The 16,037-nt window shown below is 51.4% G+C and overlaps 1 protein-coding gene across 2 annotated transcripts in view; it reads left to right on the top strand.

Moving 5' to 3' along the window:
- LOC105498949 (fructose-bisphosphatase 1) overlaps positions 1-7,075 on the top strand; it is a 33,142-nt gene extending 26,067 nt beyond the window's left edge. The window contains exons 5-8 of one of the 2 annotated variants that reach the window (XM_011771350.2): positions 3,064-3,201; positions 4,455-4,574; positions 6,604-6,791; positions 6,922-7,075. In XM_011771350.2, coding sequence (XP_011769652.2) covers positions 3,064-3,201; positions 4,455-4,574; positions 6,604-6,791; positions 6,922-6,934 — 459 coding nt within the window. In that variant the 3' untranslated portion in view covers positions 6,935-7,075. The remainder of the gene's footprint in view (positions 1-3,063; positions 3,202-4,454; positions 4,575-6,603; positions 6,792-6,921) is intronic. The other variant, XM_011771351.2, reaches the window with a different exon arrangement.
- Positions 7,076-16,037: the final 8,962 nt, after the last annotated feature.

Raw genomic sequence — 16,037 nt, 5'->3', positions numbered from 1 at the left:
AGGTGGCGCGTGGGGGATGTGCAGGGGCGTGTGGAGGTGGCGCGTGGGGGGTGGGTGGGGGCGTGTGGAGGTGGCGCGTGGGGGATGTGCAGGGGCGTGTGGAGGTGGCGCGTGGGGGGCGGGCGGGGGCGTGTGGAGGTGGCGCGTGGGGGATGTGCAGGGGCGTGTGGAGGTGGCGCGTGGGGGGCGGGCGGGGGCGTGTGGAGGTGGTGTGTGGTGGCTGGGCAGGGGTATGTGGAGGTGGGAGATGACGCCCGTTTAGGGACAGAGATGATGATGTGTGGTGGGAAGGGGGCAGGAGACCGAGGGACAGTGTATGCCTCCCGAGCAGACTGTGGAGGTGAGAAGTGGCATCTCAGGGCAGAAGAGGGGCCTTCGTTCCAATGTGAATTCCTCAGAGCAGCTGTTACTCAAATGATGCAAATGCCTCCAGTCCCGGCAGGCCACAGGGATGATGAAGTGTGCTGGGGAAGGAGGGCTGGTGGGGGGCAAGGGTGGAACCGGGGTGAACTGAAGATTTCCAGCAATTACAATTGGGAAGAGGGGGCCCGCCTTGCCAAGGCTTCTAATGGTTCAAGAAACACTGGATTGTAAAAACCATAATGTTTCTACATGTGTGCAACACTGTACTGCCAACTAAAATGCATTTATGGACCGGATGGGGCTGTAGATATTCCATTTCTAGCTTTTCTACTTTAGTCACCAAAAGGCTGTTTTCCTGAGATGAATGGGTGTGCCAACTGAAGCAGTGGACGGCATTGTTTCTTCAAAAATAGCTTCCACATTTATTTGTGTACATTTACACAAACCTTCAGTTAACTGGTGCAGTCTTTCTTTCTTTCTTTCTTTCTTTTTTTTTTTTTTATACAGAGTCTTGCCCTGTTGCCCAGGCTGGAGTGCAGTGGTGCGATCTCAGCTCACTGCAAGCTACGCCTCCTGGGTTCAAGCCTCAGGATTCTCCTGCCTCAGCCTCCTGAGTAGCTGGGACTACAGGCGCCCGGCAAGACACTTGTATTCTTAGTAGAGACGGGGTTTTGCCATGTTGGTCAGGCTGGTCTCGAACTCCTAACCTCAGGTGATCTACCCACCTCAGCCTCCCAAAGTGCTGGGATTACAGATGTGAGCCACTATGCCTGGCCAGCGTTTTTAACTTTTGGAGATATCCTGCTATGATATTAGTGAACTGTGTATAAAGTGCTTTTTGCTGGCAAACTGAACCCCAGGAACAGACAGGGAGCGGGAACCCTCTGTGGGAGACAGGCTGCTGGAGGTGAGGCCGGGTCTGTGTGTGGCGGGAAGGGCTAACTCAACACCGGCTGCCTTTGTCCCAGGCTGTCCGGAAAGTGGACTTTCACCTCCTTGGCAGCATGGGCGCTTAACAAATAAACGAGGGTAGGGTAATAGCACTAGTTCAAGTCTCCGAATGTGGTGTCCTGGGTAGGGGTGGGGTGGGGGGTTAGTGGCAGAACCAGAGCAAAGTTCCCCCTGAGCCCAGGATGCGGTTTCGGGCCCCACTGATGTTTGCTGGCTGTGACTTGCCAGGCCCTGGCTCTGCTTCCCATTGTTCGCTGCCTTCTCTTGTTACCTTTGAGTTGGTGGAAGCAGAGAAAACATTAAATCTCTTCTTGTTTCCAGATTGCAGGCCAGCATCTCTGTAGGGACGTTTCTGTGTGTTTGACAGTCTTTTGCCCTCCTCAGTCCTAAATGTCTGGAAGCGCAATGCAGACCTGCTGGGATCTGATTCTAGCCCTTCTGCCTGCTGTGCCTGACGGGGCTGAGCCTCCCACCAGGGAGATGCTAAGTGCTTCCTCTTTGTTTAGGCTGCAAAGCCAGGCTGCTGGTTTCTGCTGAAACCACTGCCACAGCTGGACCTGGGTTTCTAGTGGCTTTAACTTTCTGGGAGCTTTTATCATACATAGACTTCCCTCCTTTGCGCCGTGGACAGTCTGGCTGGGCCCTGCACGCTGCACCCAGCATCTGTTGTGAGATGGCTTTCTTTTCTATCCAGTTTTTTGAAAGACATTTATTTATTTTTCTACCAATGATAAAAGAATATTCCGGTATATTCGTGGCCAAAAATTTTGAAAACATTAGAAAAGGCATAAAAGTAAGAAAGAATCACTTCCAATGACTCCTTTCAATGACCACTGTGAATTCTCCCCTCCCTCCCTCCCTGTCTGTCTGGTTTCCACGTACCCCATGTGGGTAGGAACCAGTTTCTGCTGTGGGAATAAATGGCTAGGCAGAGGGGGTGTTGGTGGCCTTTTTTCTTTTTCAACCCTGTGTCAATGTCAAGCCCGTTCTAAACGGGTAGAGCCTCTGTCACCCTCTTGCCAAAAACACACAGGAACCCATAAAAATCCTCAATCTGGAGCAATAGGACTTCTGCAACACTTCCCCCCAAATTCAGATCTCCTCTGAAGAGCCTAAAGCTTAAAGGCATAAGCTTCACCCTGGGCTGCGTGGGAGGAGGCGGTCTGAGAACAACCTCGCACGGCAGTGAGCAGAGGCGTCGGAAGTCACGTATGCCCGGCTCCAAACTCAGGGCTCCGCTGTGTTCTGTAACAGCGCCCAGAAAGGAGGACTCCCATCAGGGTAGAAATGTAAAGCGAGAACAGCGCTGAGCACTTGGGTGTTACCCAGGGACTGATCCCGCAGTTGCCGTCTCTCCCGAGAGCCCACCTCCCACCTGAACCAGTGCTTTTTTACTGTTTGGTAAAGCCATACACATCTTATATTGCTTTGGACACACGATTCTTACTTCCTTGCAGGCTTTAGCAGTCTGCTTTCCCTCTTTTTGTGTGGTTTCTTGTTTTACTGAAATCATTTGCAAACAAAGTTGAAAGTCTCCGTTATCACCCTGACGGCTTCTGCAGCATCCTCTTGCCTCCCGTGCCCCATTCACAGCTCCCGGAGAGTCTGGCAGGTGTCGTGGGGTCCCAGGATGAGCGGTACCCCAGCCCAGCGTAGCCCAGCATAGCCCAGCCCATCGCTCGCCTCATCCAGGCCTGGGGGATGCGATGTGCTCGTCATCTCTCCACCTTTCCTTCCTTGTCTCAAAAGGCCATCGGGGAGTTCATTTTGGTGGACAAAGATGTGAAGATCAAAAAGAAAGGTAAAATCTACAGCCTTAACGAGGGCTATGCCAAGGACTTTGACCCTGCCGTCACCGAGTACGTCCAGAGGAAGAAGTTCCCCCCAGTAAGTGAGGGCCGGGGAGGGTGGGGCAGGGTCTGGGCATGTGGCACCCGGCCCGTTATGGAGGCAGGGGTATCTCCCGGAGATGACAGGGATCCTTGGGATCGAGGACCTTGGACCTCATGTGGGGCTCCTGGGCGGTGTGGAAATCTGTTGGTTGATGGCGTACCTTAAAGGTGAAAGGAAGCAGGGATGGAGTGGACTGGGCTTCCGTCTACACTGAGCCCACGACAAAGGCCTCACCTCAGTACTGGGGACTGGAATTCTCACCCTGTGACATCAAAAGTCAGTCTCCATTTCAGCCTTTGCTGCTTTCTCTCGGCAGAAGAAAATTAGGATAATAAAGTTAACCAAATGAATGAATTCAGGGCAGTAAAACAGCTTCCCTTCTGGGGTCCATGGTCCCGGATGGCATGAAATGTGGTTCCCCCACTCAAATGCCTGCCAAGGGGTATCTGCCCCCCGCTAGGCCGGCCCGAGGCGCGTCTATCCGTCATCTCGAGACCGAGAGCTCATCATGGCATCTCCCTAAAGAGGTTACAAGCTAGTGAATACGGAGAGAAGAAACGGCTGTGTGTGGAGCTTGCTCTATGTCGAATATCTGATTTTGTCCTTTCTTTGTTTAAAAGCCATTGGTGGCTGCTGTTTGCTAGAGATGAAGCTCAAATGTTTGCAGAGCGTTCAAGGAGCCTCAGATCTGCTCCAGGCTCTCTCTCCAGCTTACTCATCTCTCCTTTCACCTTACCCTGGATTCCTCTCCTGCCCCCAACCTCCGCACAGGCACGCCCGAGTCCCACAGGCCCCTCCTCCAGGCCCGTTTCCCTCTCTACATTGCTAAGAAGATGCTCGTGCAGTTTCCTCTCCTGTAAATTACACGCTGCCTCCCACCCCTGCCCAGTTCCTTAGCTTGGTAACAAACTTCCTCAGCCTTTGAGGTGTTACTGAATGGCACAGTTTTTGTAATGCCTGCCTCAGCCCCACAGCCAGAACCAACCAGACCCTCGCTGGGGCTTCGGTGGGAATCTGACCTACTGGGAGATGGTGAGACGCTGTCTCCGTTTTTCCATTTTCTGTGTCTCCATTTTTCCATTTTCCATTTATTGGGAACAGGATTCGAATCCATTTTTTAGCACAGCCCCAAGTACACACCTTGTAGGTGCTTGGTGAATGGATGTGGGATCAAAGAAACTCAGGGACACAAAGAAAACTCTGTTTTATTTGCTGCGGCCCTAATTCTTGCTGGTCTTAACGTGCAGGATAATTCAGCCCCCTATGGAGCCCGGTACGTGGGCTCCATGGTGGCCGATGTTCACCGCACTCTGGTCTACGGAGGGATATTTCTGTACCCCGCTAACAAGAAGAGCCCCAGTGGAAAGGTAAGGGTGTCCTCTGGAGGGGGAGTGAGGAGCAGATTGCACTTGCAGCCCACACGATTTGGTTTAGGAAGAAGAGAGTTTTGCGAGCTGTTACGCTCCATGCTACGTTGCTACGTGTGTCTGTGGCATATTCTTTTGCGGATTAAAGGTAAAGCCGGATGATATCAACTAAAGATAAAAATAGTCTCTTGAGAGCCCTTCCAGTGCTATGGCAAAAGAGAATGAATCTCTTTTGAGATCAGACGAGAATGAATCCTCGTCCTGATGAGGACTGAAGGGCTTCCGGTGGATACATGGCTTGGCTCAGGCAAAGTGAATTCCATTCATAAAGTGAAATGAAAAAACCCAGCCTCACTTCCAAGGCAGCGGATCAAATATGTATCCTCAGCAGAAGGTGTAAAAGGTGTGAAACAGGTCACTAGTGAGTCAGCATCCGCTACGGGGAAAATGATACCTTTTAGGGAAACAATCTCTGGGGAAGCCTAGAGCTTCCCAGTGAGCCGTCACCACCGACTCACTAGTCCAAGCCCACGGCGTTCCCAGCAGGCTGCAGGGTGGCTGTGCTCCCCGTACGCACTCAGAGCCTCCCTGCTTTCCTTGTGCTCCCCGTGCTCACTCAGAGCCTCCTGCTTTCCTCGTGCTCCCCGTGCGCACTCAGAGCCGCCTGCTTTCCTTGTGCTCCCCGTGCTCACTCAGAGCCTCCTGCTTTCCTTGTGCTCCCCGTGCTCACTCAGAGCTGCCCTGCTTTCCTTCTGCCAGGGTGACAGTGCGCTTCCTTCCCAAGTATTGTGTCCTTCCTATGTTTTCCCAGTGGACAGATGGCTTTTTAGACAGAGTCTTACTCGTCACCCAGGCTGGAGTACAGTGGCATGATCTCGGTCCACTGCAACTCGCCTCCTGGGTTCAAGTGATTGTCCTGCCTCAGTGTTCTGAGTAGCTGAGATTACAGGTGCCTGCCACCATGCCCGACTAATTTTTATATTTTTAGTAGAGATGGGGTTTCACCATGTTGGCCAGGCTGGTCCTGAACTTCTGACCTCAAGCGATCCACCCGCCTCGGCCTCCCAAAGTGCTGGGGTTACAGGCATGAACCACCACGCATGGCTGCCTTTTTTTTTTTTTTAATGCAAGAGAACAGGAACAACAGGCCCCTTAAACTAGTTGGAAACCTGTGTATTTGGATGTATTTGGGTCTGTTTGTAGCAGGTGGCATCCAGAATGAAGGCATTTCTATTTACTGGAACCATCATCCAGCCATAGCTGCCTCGGGCATCTCAACCTGTGTGGTTAGCCTGCTTTCCAGCACTTTTCTCTAAAGTCCCCCCGAATTGCTCCTGAACACAAATACTGAGGCTCCTTTTTTTTGGTTTTTCAAAACTAGCCATGACACCTATGAGGAAATAGAGTCGGGAAACACCTGTGGAAAGCCGTCGCTCAGTAGGCAGGCGGCATGAAAAGGCAAACGATAAAAAAGTTAATATTTAAAAGTCAATGCCAAGATGTATAATACACTGAATTCCAACCCAAAAGCCTTCGGAGAATCGTAAACGGAATGCACACAGAGCTGCAAACAATATCACAGTGTTTGGAGGGGCCGGTCTGCTCTCCAGATGTCTGCGGCCAGACACCACCGTGGATTTTTTCAGTGCTTTTAGAGTAGGCGAAGCTCCATCCAACACACACAGAATCACTCATTAAGTCCCGTTTCCATGCTATAAAGAGAAGGTAATGATCACTTCTGCCAAACTGTCGTTCTGTCCAGTATGCAGGTGGTCTGTCTCACACGTGCATCAGGTAATCTGTTCCTGGCACTGGCTTGATGAATGGTTGAATTTAACCACATGGTTAATGTTTTGTCTCAGATGCAACCTGGGGTGGGAGGAAACTTGTACAGCCTCACAGGAAGGAAAAATACAGTATTCGTTCCCTTGGAAACTCCCACCAGCTCTGCACGTTTTGCTGCAGAAGAGTCTCTTTTTCATGCAATACTTTCTGATACGAGGAGGCAGCTCCCGGTCCTGTCTTCCAGCTGCGACTGCTGTACGAATGCAACCCCATGGCCTACGTCATGGAGAAGGCCGGGGGAATGGCCACCACCGGGAAGGAGGCCGTGCTGGACGTCGTTCCCACAGACATTCACCAGAGGGCGCCGGTGATCCTGGGGTCCCCCGACGACGTGCTCGAGTTCCTGGAGGTGTCTAAGCAGCACTCTGCCCAGTGAGCACCTGCCCTGCCTGCGTCCCGGAGAACTGCCTCCGCCTGGACCTGTTGTCCCACACGGCAGCGCCCCGACCCGCTGTGTCCCACACGGCAGTGCCCCGACCCGCTGTGTCCCTTACATTCCTAGACAGCGGAAATAAAACGCACGGCTGTTTCCACCGTCAGACGCTGTGGAATGCCCGGCCCTCCCTGACCAAATGCTGTCTCCGAAACGCCACTGGTGGCAAGATGCAGTTTGAGTGGATGGAGGAGAAATAAACTTATCCCTCCCTTAAAAAAAGCCTCTGTTGCTTTGTGTCAAATAATAATGATGACGACAATAATAACTGCTGATGCATATAACATTAGATAACTCATTTAATCTTCACAAGAACCCAATGAATCAGATACTCTGAATAAGCCATTTTATAGATGACACAATGGACGAGGAGAGGTGAAGTAATTGGCTCAAGGCTTCCAGCCGATGCCTGGCAGAGCGAGGACCTGAGTGCAGGCAGCCTGGCCACTCCTACGGCTTCTCCTACAGGTCGTCCCATTCCGGCCTGGCCCATCGTTCCTCAGCCTTGTTCAGGATTGCGGCCGAGTAACCATGCAGCCTGAACATGGCGGCTTGCGCCCTCCTCGAAATGGGGGAGCTAGTGGCTGAATGGTGGTACCTGCACGTGACCCCTGGCCTCCCGAGCACGGATGGAACCATCTGAATCGCACGTGAAGGTTTACTTGTTACCCAGTGGCGATTTTTCTATAAAAGCACAGCACTTTACTCAACTCACAAAGCCTAATAGTTCCTACGGTCTAGTTACCATAAGAAAAATTATTCACTACAAGAACAGGGTTTAAGGAAATGCAATTTGTCCCAAGCAAGCAGGCTTCTCGCTAAACTCTCTACAGAAACAAGTTCTCCCTCCACTAACCCTGGTCTTAGTGGATCTGAGTCCCAGATCGTGGCAAGCTCTGTCAGGCGCTAAGTAACACCTGTGGCCCTCCTTGGGCTCTAGATGTAAAATGGATCTATCCATATAATTCCACTTGGGAACTGAAAACCGGTGTCTGTGTGAATCCTGTTTCTTCCCCTCCAAACACTCCCCATTCATTTCACATTTTCCCAGCAGGAAACTGTGACCTTGAGCACTGGATCTACTTCTGTCCACTGACCAGACCCAAAGCCAGTGTTTCCCACCTCAGCTGGGGCTGCCTCTGGGGAGGGTCCCTGACGCACAGAGCCCCGTCTGAGTTCTACACTTCTTGTAGCTCAGCCGGCATCTGGTTCTCAAAGCATGAAGGGAGAGACGTGTGGTCTGGGAGCCTTTTCCTGATATATATCAGGAAAAAATATATATATTTTTCCTGAAATACATATATATACACACACATCATATATATATACACACACACATCATATATATATATATAATATATATATATATTTTTGAGATGCAGTCTCGTTCTGTCGCCCAGGCTAGAATGCAATGGCTGCAACCTCTACCTCCCAGGTTCAAGTGATTCTCCTGGCCCAGCCTCCGGAGTAGCTGGGATTACAGGCGTGCACCACCATGCCTGGCTAATTTTTATATTTTTAATAGAAATGGTGTTTCACCATGTTGGCCAGGCTGGTCTCAAACTCCTGACCTCAAGTGATCCACCTGCCTCGGCCTCCCACAGTGCTGGGATTACAGGCTGAGCCACTGCGCCCAACCCTTTTTCTGCTATTGAGACGGCACCCCACACCCCAGTGCTGTTTCCTTACAGCCCTCTTAGAGGTTCCATAGCCTCGCTTCCCAGTTAGGGCCATACTCGACCCGAAAGCCACATTCTAAGTCTTCTAAGCAAATCTGCAGAGGAGCTGCTCTTGGCTTCCTTTGCCAAAGGCTAGAAAAGCAAGCGTCCAGCTTGACTGGAGGTGCCTGACCCCTGGCCTCACCACCACGCAGGCTGGCAACAGCGTGTGCCACCAGGCATTTGATGGAACTCCGTGTGGCCAGGAGGGAGGGGAAGCTCCACGTGAGCGTCACTGTTTCCTGGAGTGACTGTGGCCTGGTCCGCGTGTCCAGAATCGGGAAGAGTTTCAAGATGCCTGTGGCGGGCTGAATGGTGTCCCCCAAAAAGACACGTTCATGTGAAAACCCTGGGACCTGTGAATGTGACCCGATTTAGAATGAGGGTCTTTGCAGGCCGGGTGCAGTGGCTCACGCCTGTAATCCCGGCACTTTGGGAGGCCGAGGCAGGTGGATCACGAGGTCAGGAGATCAAGACCATCCTGGCTAACACGGTGAAACCCCGTCTCTACTAAAAATACAAAAAACTAGCCGGGCGTGGTGGTGGGCACCTGTAGTCCCAGCTACTTTGGAGGCCGTGGCGGGAGAATGGCATGAACCTGGGAGGCGGAGCTTGCAGTGAGCCAAGATTGCGCCACTGCACTCCAGCCTGGGCAACAGAGCGAGACTCTGTCTCAGAAAAAAAAAAAATGAGGGTCTTTGCAGGTCTAATTAAAGTAAGGATTAAGATGAGATGAGCCTAGATTACCTATATTAGGGTGGGTCCCCTCTGAGGCCACGCGTTTTTGTACAGGTGCATGACATGGCAGGAGCCTGGAAGCCTGAGCCACTGCCCTGCCGATGTCAGCCTGTGACCGGAAGGAGAAACAAACCTTTGCTGTGCTAAGCCGTGGGGTTTCAGGTTTATTTGTTGCTGCACCATAACATAGGCTGGCAACATTTTTAACCTCTCTGAGTCTCCCTTTCTTCATTTGCAAAGTGTTAATTGTAATATCTATTGTAGTCAAGGCCAGTTTCATCACAGGTAAGAGAAACCCACTTATTCTGCTAAAGCAGAAAGGCAGTTTGTTGGAAAGCTTCGGGGACTCTCACGAAACCCAGCACCACTGCCTTCCTAACCGCGAGGACACACCCTTAGTCCCGGCGTTGTTGGCCAGTCCACTGTGTCTCCCTGTCTCACCCCACGCTCCCCGGAGAAAAATCCTGCCTGTCTTAGCTGGTGTCCAGTTAGCTGCAGACATAGACCCGGGCCACATAAGACACACGTGGCCTGGGTTTTCTTTTTATGTGCAGGGCACACTTCTCTCTAAGACGGGGATCATGGGCTGAGCAGATACCCCAAAGGGTCTGCCGTGCTGGAAGCAGAAATGCTGAGGTTTCATCAAAGAGCCTGTGTTGGGATCACTGGAGAGGGGCACGGAAAGCATTCCAGCAGTTTTGCTAACAGAGAATATGCCCTCAGCCACTGCTCTAGAGCCACAGCCCAGATCCTAGCCTTTCTGGGGGCCCCGCCCTGTGAACTGCCCTAAGACTGCCTCACTGTTCAGAGACTCTGTCTGTCCTTACTACTTCCACCCAGGCCCGTGAGAACCTCTCGCCAAGCAGAGCAAGCCCGTAAATAGCTTTGCGGTCACCGAGGCATCAGTGGTGCTGAAAAAGCTGTGAGCTGGACGCTGCCCCCCGCTTCCTCTGGGCCTTGCCTTCCAGACGCCCCGTGTGTCCACGCTGTTGTGGGCCCTGGAAGAACTTTGGCATTTGCTGAAAGGTCACCAGCTGCAATTTCAGATCATGTAGGTAACTCGAACTTCCAACATTTAAATGTAGCTGAAAGGGGCATGATAGCTGCACAGGTGCCAGGCTGGGCTGGAGCGTGGCAGAAACAGGCTCTCCCTTGGATCCCTTTACGGGGTGAGCTGACTTATAAACGGCACTGGCCAATCCCCTCCCTCCTGATCCCCAAGTTATCCAGGCTTCTGCTCAGCCTTGACACCCACAGTGCCGGACAACCGGCGCCTCTCCAGAGGTCTGCGCAAAGCACTGGCTTGTTGGTTTCACTTCCAATCTGTTGTGAACAGATATGTTAATAAAACATAATAAGCCGTGCACAGTGGCTTATGCCTGTAATCCCAGCACTTTGGGAGGCCGAGACGGGCGGATCACATGAGGTCAGGAGTTCGAGACCAGCCTGGCCAATATGGTGAAATCCCGTCTCTACTGAAAATACAAAAGGTAGCTGGGTGTGGTGGTGCGCGCCTGTAGCCACAGCTACTCGGGAGGCTGAGGCGGGAGAATCACTTGAACCTGGAGGATGGAACTTGCAATGAGGCGAGATCGCGCCCCGGCACTCCAGTCTGGGCAACACAGCGAGACTGTCTCAAAAAACCAAACCAAACCAAACAAAAACATAATAAAAAGAATGACAGGAATGGCCAGTAAGCACCTGTTCAACATCACTAATCATTAGGAAGATGCAACTACTCTAAGCCACAGTGAGATACCTCCTCACACCCATTAGGATGGCCACTGTAAAAACAAACAAACAGAAAATAACAAGTGCTGGCAATAAGGTGGAGACTCTGGGACCCTCGCTCACTGCCGGGGAATGCGAAATGGGGCAGCCACTGTGGAAAACGGAGCAGCAGTTCCTCCAGGAATTAGACGTAGAATTACCATATGATCCTGCAGGTCCACTCTGGGCACATCCCCAAGAGAATCAAAAGCAGGGCCTTGAACAGATGTTTGCACGCCGTGTTCGTGGCAGCACTACCCACGCTAGCCCAGAGGCGGAGGCAGCCCAAGCGGCCACGGAGGATGAATGGGTAAACAGATTGTGGTGCATCCACACCAGGGAATGCCATTGAGCTTCAGAGAAGAGGGGACTCTGACCCAGGCCACAACATGCGGGGATGCCCAGGACATCGTGCTGAGTGACATAAGCCAGTCGCAGCAGGACAGATCCGTATGGTTCATGTCTATGAGGGACCGAGGGCAGCCAAATTCATAGAGGCAGAAAGCAGAATGGCGGATGCCCGGGACCAGGTGTTGGGAGGGGAACGAGGACTTCTTGTTTCGTGGTACAGAAGTTCAGTTCGCACAATTTGAGATTGGGATTATGACCATAACTGGAGTCTAGAACTGTTCTATCATGCGAAACCCCCTTGTCCTGTCCCCTCTCCACACCCCTACCCCTGGCAGCCATGAGAGTTCTCTGTCCCCACAGGTTCCCATTCTGGAGAGTCCCCTACAAATGGAATCCGACTGTAGACGCTCACTGGAGACTGCTGCTGTCCCTCAGCGCAGTGCCTCTGAGACTCACCCAAGTGCCACACACAACACTAGTATTTGTGTTGTTGGGTAATAGTATTCCATTGTGGCCGGGCGCGGTGGCTCACACCTGTAATCCCAGCACTTTGGGAGGCCGAGGCGGGCGCATCATGAGGTCAGGAGATCGTGACCATCCTGGCTAACATGGTGAAACCCCATCTCTACTAAAAATGCAAAAACAAAATTAGCCCGGCCTCGTGGCAGGCGCCTGTAGTCCCAGCTACTCAGGAGGCTGAGGCAGGAGAATGGCGGGAACCCGGGAGGCAGAGCTTGCAGTGAGCCGAGATCGTGCCGCTGCACTCCAGCCTGGGCGACAGAGCGAGTGTTCCATGGCATGGCTCTGCCAGCGTGTGGACCCATTCGCTGTTGAGGAGCTTCGGGCGTTTGCAGTTTCTATTTAACTGGAGCTGCTATAAATACCTGTGTGTGGGTTTTGTGTGAATAGACATTTTCAGTGTCGTTTTGCACCATCAGAGGGGAAACCCCCTTAATCAGACAACAACGTTAGCTCCAAAGGAAACCTGAAACCGACCAACCAGGCCTCCGTCTTCACCCTGCCGTCGTTTACAGGAATGACCAGAACTTGGTAGCTCCAGCCACTCTGTTTCTGTAACGATGTCAGAGGCATCATCATTGGTCTCCCCACGTGAAAGGCAAAGCTTGTCTGTTAACGGCAACATGACGTGTTAGGATCAAGGAAAGGTCCATTCTGCAGTTTTCCCAATTCCCAGAGCTCTTGGGAAAGGAGGAGTTTTCCAAGTTTGATCCTCATGATATCAAAATTTAAATGTTCTTACCCAAAAGATGATAGCTCCCGTTATTAGTTTATTATTATTATTATTAAACTGATGCTGAGTGTCAGGGGTGAACAGATTAATGCAAAGTGGCATCTCTATTCAGATGAGTCTTTCATTAAACAGGAACAAACAGGGTAAAACACGCTGGAATGGCCCTTTCTCCAGCTTCCATTAGGGAAGTTGGATTGATTATTATGTCGGCAGTGTAGCACCTTCCAGAAGAAGCGATCTAGAAACAACGCTCACGTCTTTACCTTACCCTTAGCAACTGACGGAAGAAGCCACTGCAGAAAGCTCTCTTGCTAATAACTTTTTTTCTAACGAATTTCTCAGTGTGACGGTATCGTTCTGAATGATTACGGCAACCACTTTTCATTTGGACTCAGAAACACTTGGAAGCAGTGATCATGTGTGTTTTCTTTTCTTCTTCTTTCTTTTCTGTGACACGGAGTCTCACTCTGTCGCCCAGGCTGGAGTGCAGGGGTGTGATCTCGGCTCACTGCAACCTCCACCTCCCAGGTTCAAGTGAATCTCCTGCCTCAGCCTTCCAAGTAGCTGGGACTACAGGCGCCACCACCACGCCCGGCTAGTTTTTTGTATTTTTAGCAGAGACGGGGTTTCACCGGGTCAGCCAGGATGGTCTCGATCTCCTGACCTCATGATCCACCCACCTCGGCCTCCCAAAGTGCTGGGATTACAGGCATGAGCCACTGAGCCCGGCCAATAATGTGTGTTTTTAAAACTAAGTGAAAATAATACAGTTAGGGATCATGAAGTCTAATCCCATTTTTTTTTTTTTGGAGACAGACTCAGTGTCACCCAGGCTGCAGTGCAGTAGTGCTATCTCGGCTCACCACAACTTCCGCCTCCCGGGTTCAGGTGATCCTCCCACCTCGGCCTCCTGAGTGGCTGGGACCACAGGTGCACGCCACCGCTCCGGCTAATTTTTGTATTTTTTATAGAGATGGGGTTTCGCCATGTTGGCCAGGCTGGTCTTGAAGTCCTGGGCTCAAGCGATCCCCCGCCTCAGCCTCCCGAAGTGCTGGGATTACAGGTGTGAGCCACTGCGCCCAGCTGGATCTCATTTTTAAATTGAGGCGTCTGAGTCCCAGAGGGCTTTGACTCCCGGCCCAGCCTTCTTTCCTTTGGATGTAGATTGAGCAACACTCTGGTCTGACCCAGGCAGATGTTCTTGTTTTGTTACACGCAGCGATCTCTCTTGTTAGAACTCGATTCTAAGCTCCTGTCTCATTCTACGTTCTAATTGTGTTAACGGCACACGTGCATCGCCATGTGTGGTGCTCAGTCACCTGGGGGAGGAGCGTCCTAGAATGGGAGAAAGTATCACCTAAGGGGCCGGGCGCGGTGGCTCAGCCTGTCATCCCAGCACTTTGGGAGGCCGAGGTGGGCGGATCACGAGGTCAGGAGATCGAGACCATCCTGGCTAACCCGGTGAAGCCCCATTTCTACTAAAAATACAAAAAAAAATTAGCCGGACGTGGCAACGGGCGCCTGTAGTCCCAGCTTCTCGGGAGGCTGAGGCAGGAGAATGGCGTGAACCTGGGAGGCGGAGCTTGCAGTGAGCCGATATCGTGCCACTGCACTCCAGCCTGGGAGACAGAGCGAGACTCCATCTCAAAATAAGAAAGGAAGTATCACACAAAAGAAAGAACGCTGGCCTCAGGTAGCTCTGGGCTGAGATTCCAGCTGGTAGCTGTGTTATCCCTAGGAAGGCCTAGTTTCCTCATCTGTAGAAATAGCACTACTGGATCAAATAATTCGGTGGGTTAATGTGTGCCACACACTGAGCTAGAGGTGTCATCTCTCTCCATCTGTCCATTCACCTCAGCATTGAAAGTTGAAATAGATTGAATGAAAATCACAAAAAGGGTATGGGATCCTGTATTTGTTCTATTAAGAGGTGGCATATTCCTTGGCAAATAAAGATCCGGCCCCCGGCAAAGAATTAGAACACTGTCACATAGCAGTTCTTCTTCTGGGGTTGTATCTGACTGAAGCACCTGCCCAAACATAAGGATGTTTGTTGCGTTTCTATTTGAAGAACAAACTTACCTAAATTATCTGAATGTCCACACGCTGGAATGAAGCAGCCTCGGTGTGCTGACTTGGACATCTTCCCATAATATCTGCTTTCTGGAACTAAAAAAAATATAAATAACATATCTATATTTGGGATCTTAAACCTGCATAGTAAGAACTGCTGGTAGATCTTAGTTTTATCTGACAGTTTCCACATAAATTGTGAGCACCAATGCCCATCTCAACCACTTAGTTGCCCTCCTCAACCAGTTTGGTTGATCCAATGCCAGCGCCCAGCTCTGCTGCGGGCATCACCACGTGACCCTGGTCTGGCCGACCCTGTGCGCAGGGAGGTCTACGGGGGTGGGAGGATGGCTTCCGGGGAAATTGTTCTTTCCTAATAAAAGGGAACGGATGTGGTTGGAGCTGCCCTTGTTCCCCATCTTCAACGGGGGCCAGGTGTTCAGAACGGCAGTGACATTTTGTGCCCACAGGATGCCAAGCAAAGGGCACAATCCAGCAGACCAAGGATGACAGAGACGAGGCAGAGAGGGGCCCCAGTGGAACCACGAACAGCCGAATGAACCAATGCCAGCCGCCACCTCCTAGTGCACTCGTGGCCTGTGAGGAAATAAACCCCCACGTGTAAATTGCTCTAGGTGCTCTATTACCTGCAGCTGAGCACGTTCTAATTGACGTAACTGTCAGGGGAAGAAACCTTCAGAGAAATGTGCATGTTCTACTGTTTTGCGAAATGAGATTATGTACAATTGCACAATAGTTGTGTGCACGTTGAAAGGCTGGAAGGGCAATCATAGGTAACAAAGTACTGAGCACCTAGTATACCAGGCACATCTCATTGCAGCCACTGTATAAGGTGGATGCTTCGTGTCTCACTCATTTAAGAGTGAGACCACTGAGGTTCCAAGGGGTTTAATCACTTTCCCAAATCATGCAGCCAACAGATAGCTGGCTTGGGACTCAGAGCCAGGCCTGGCTGGCCCTAGAGAAAGTGCTTCCACCACCATACACACCCGGCCAGTGCCTACTGGCTGCTCAGACGGCCACCAGCCCTAGGAGCCGTGATCTCTGGAGAGTGGGGTGGGAGGATGGGCTGGTGGTGAGGAGGTTTTTCTTTATCCACTTCTTTAGTGTTTCCTTTATAATAAGCAATTTTTGTTACAAAAGTGGACATCCAGAGATAGTGACAAAATAACACTGGTGCCAGGAACTGTGCTAGGAATATAATAGTTTTCCTCCAGATCTGGATCTCTGCTGTGGATATCCACCGGTCACACACGCTTATT

Source organism: Macaca nemestrina, chromosome 14, assembly GCF_043159975.1.
Source record: "Macaca nemestrina isolate mMacNem1 chromosome 14, mMacNem.hap1, whole genome shotgun sequence".
NCBI lineage: Eukaryota > Metazoa > Chordata > Mammalia > Primates > Cercopithecidae > Macaca > Macaca nemestrina.
Note: the sequence above shows the minus strand (reverse complement) of the source record. Positions and strands in the feature narration are given on the sequence as shown.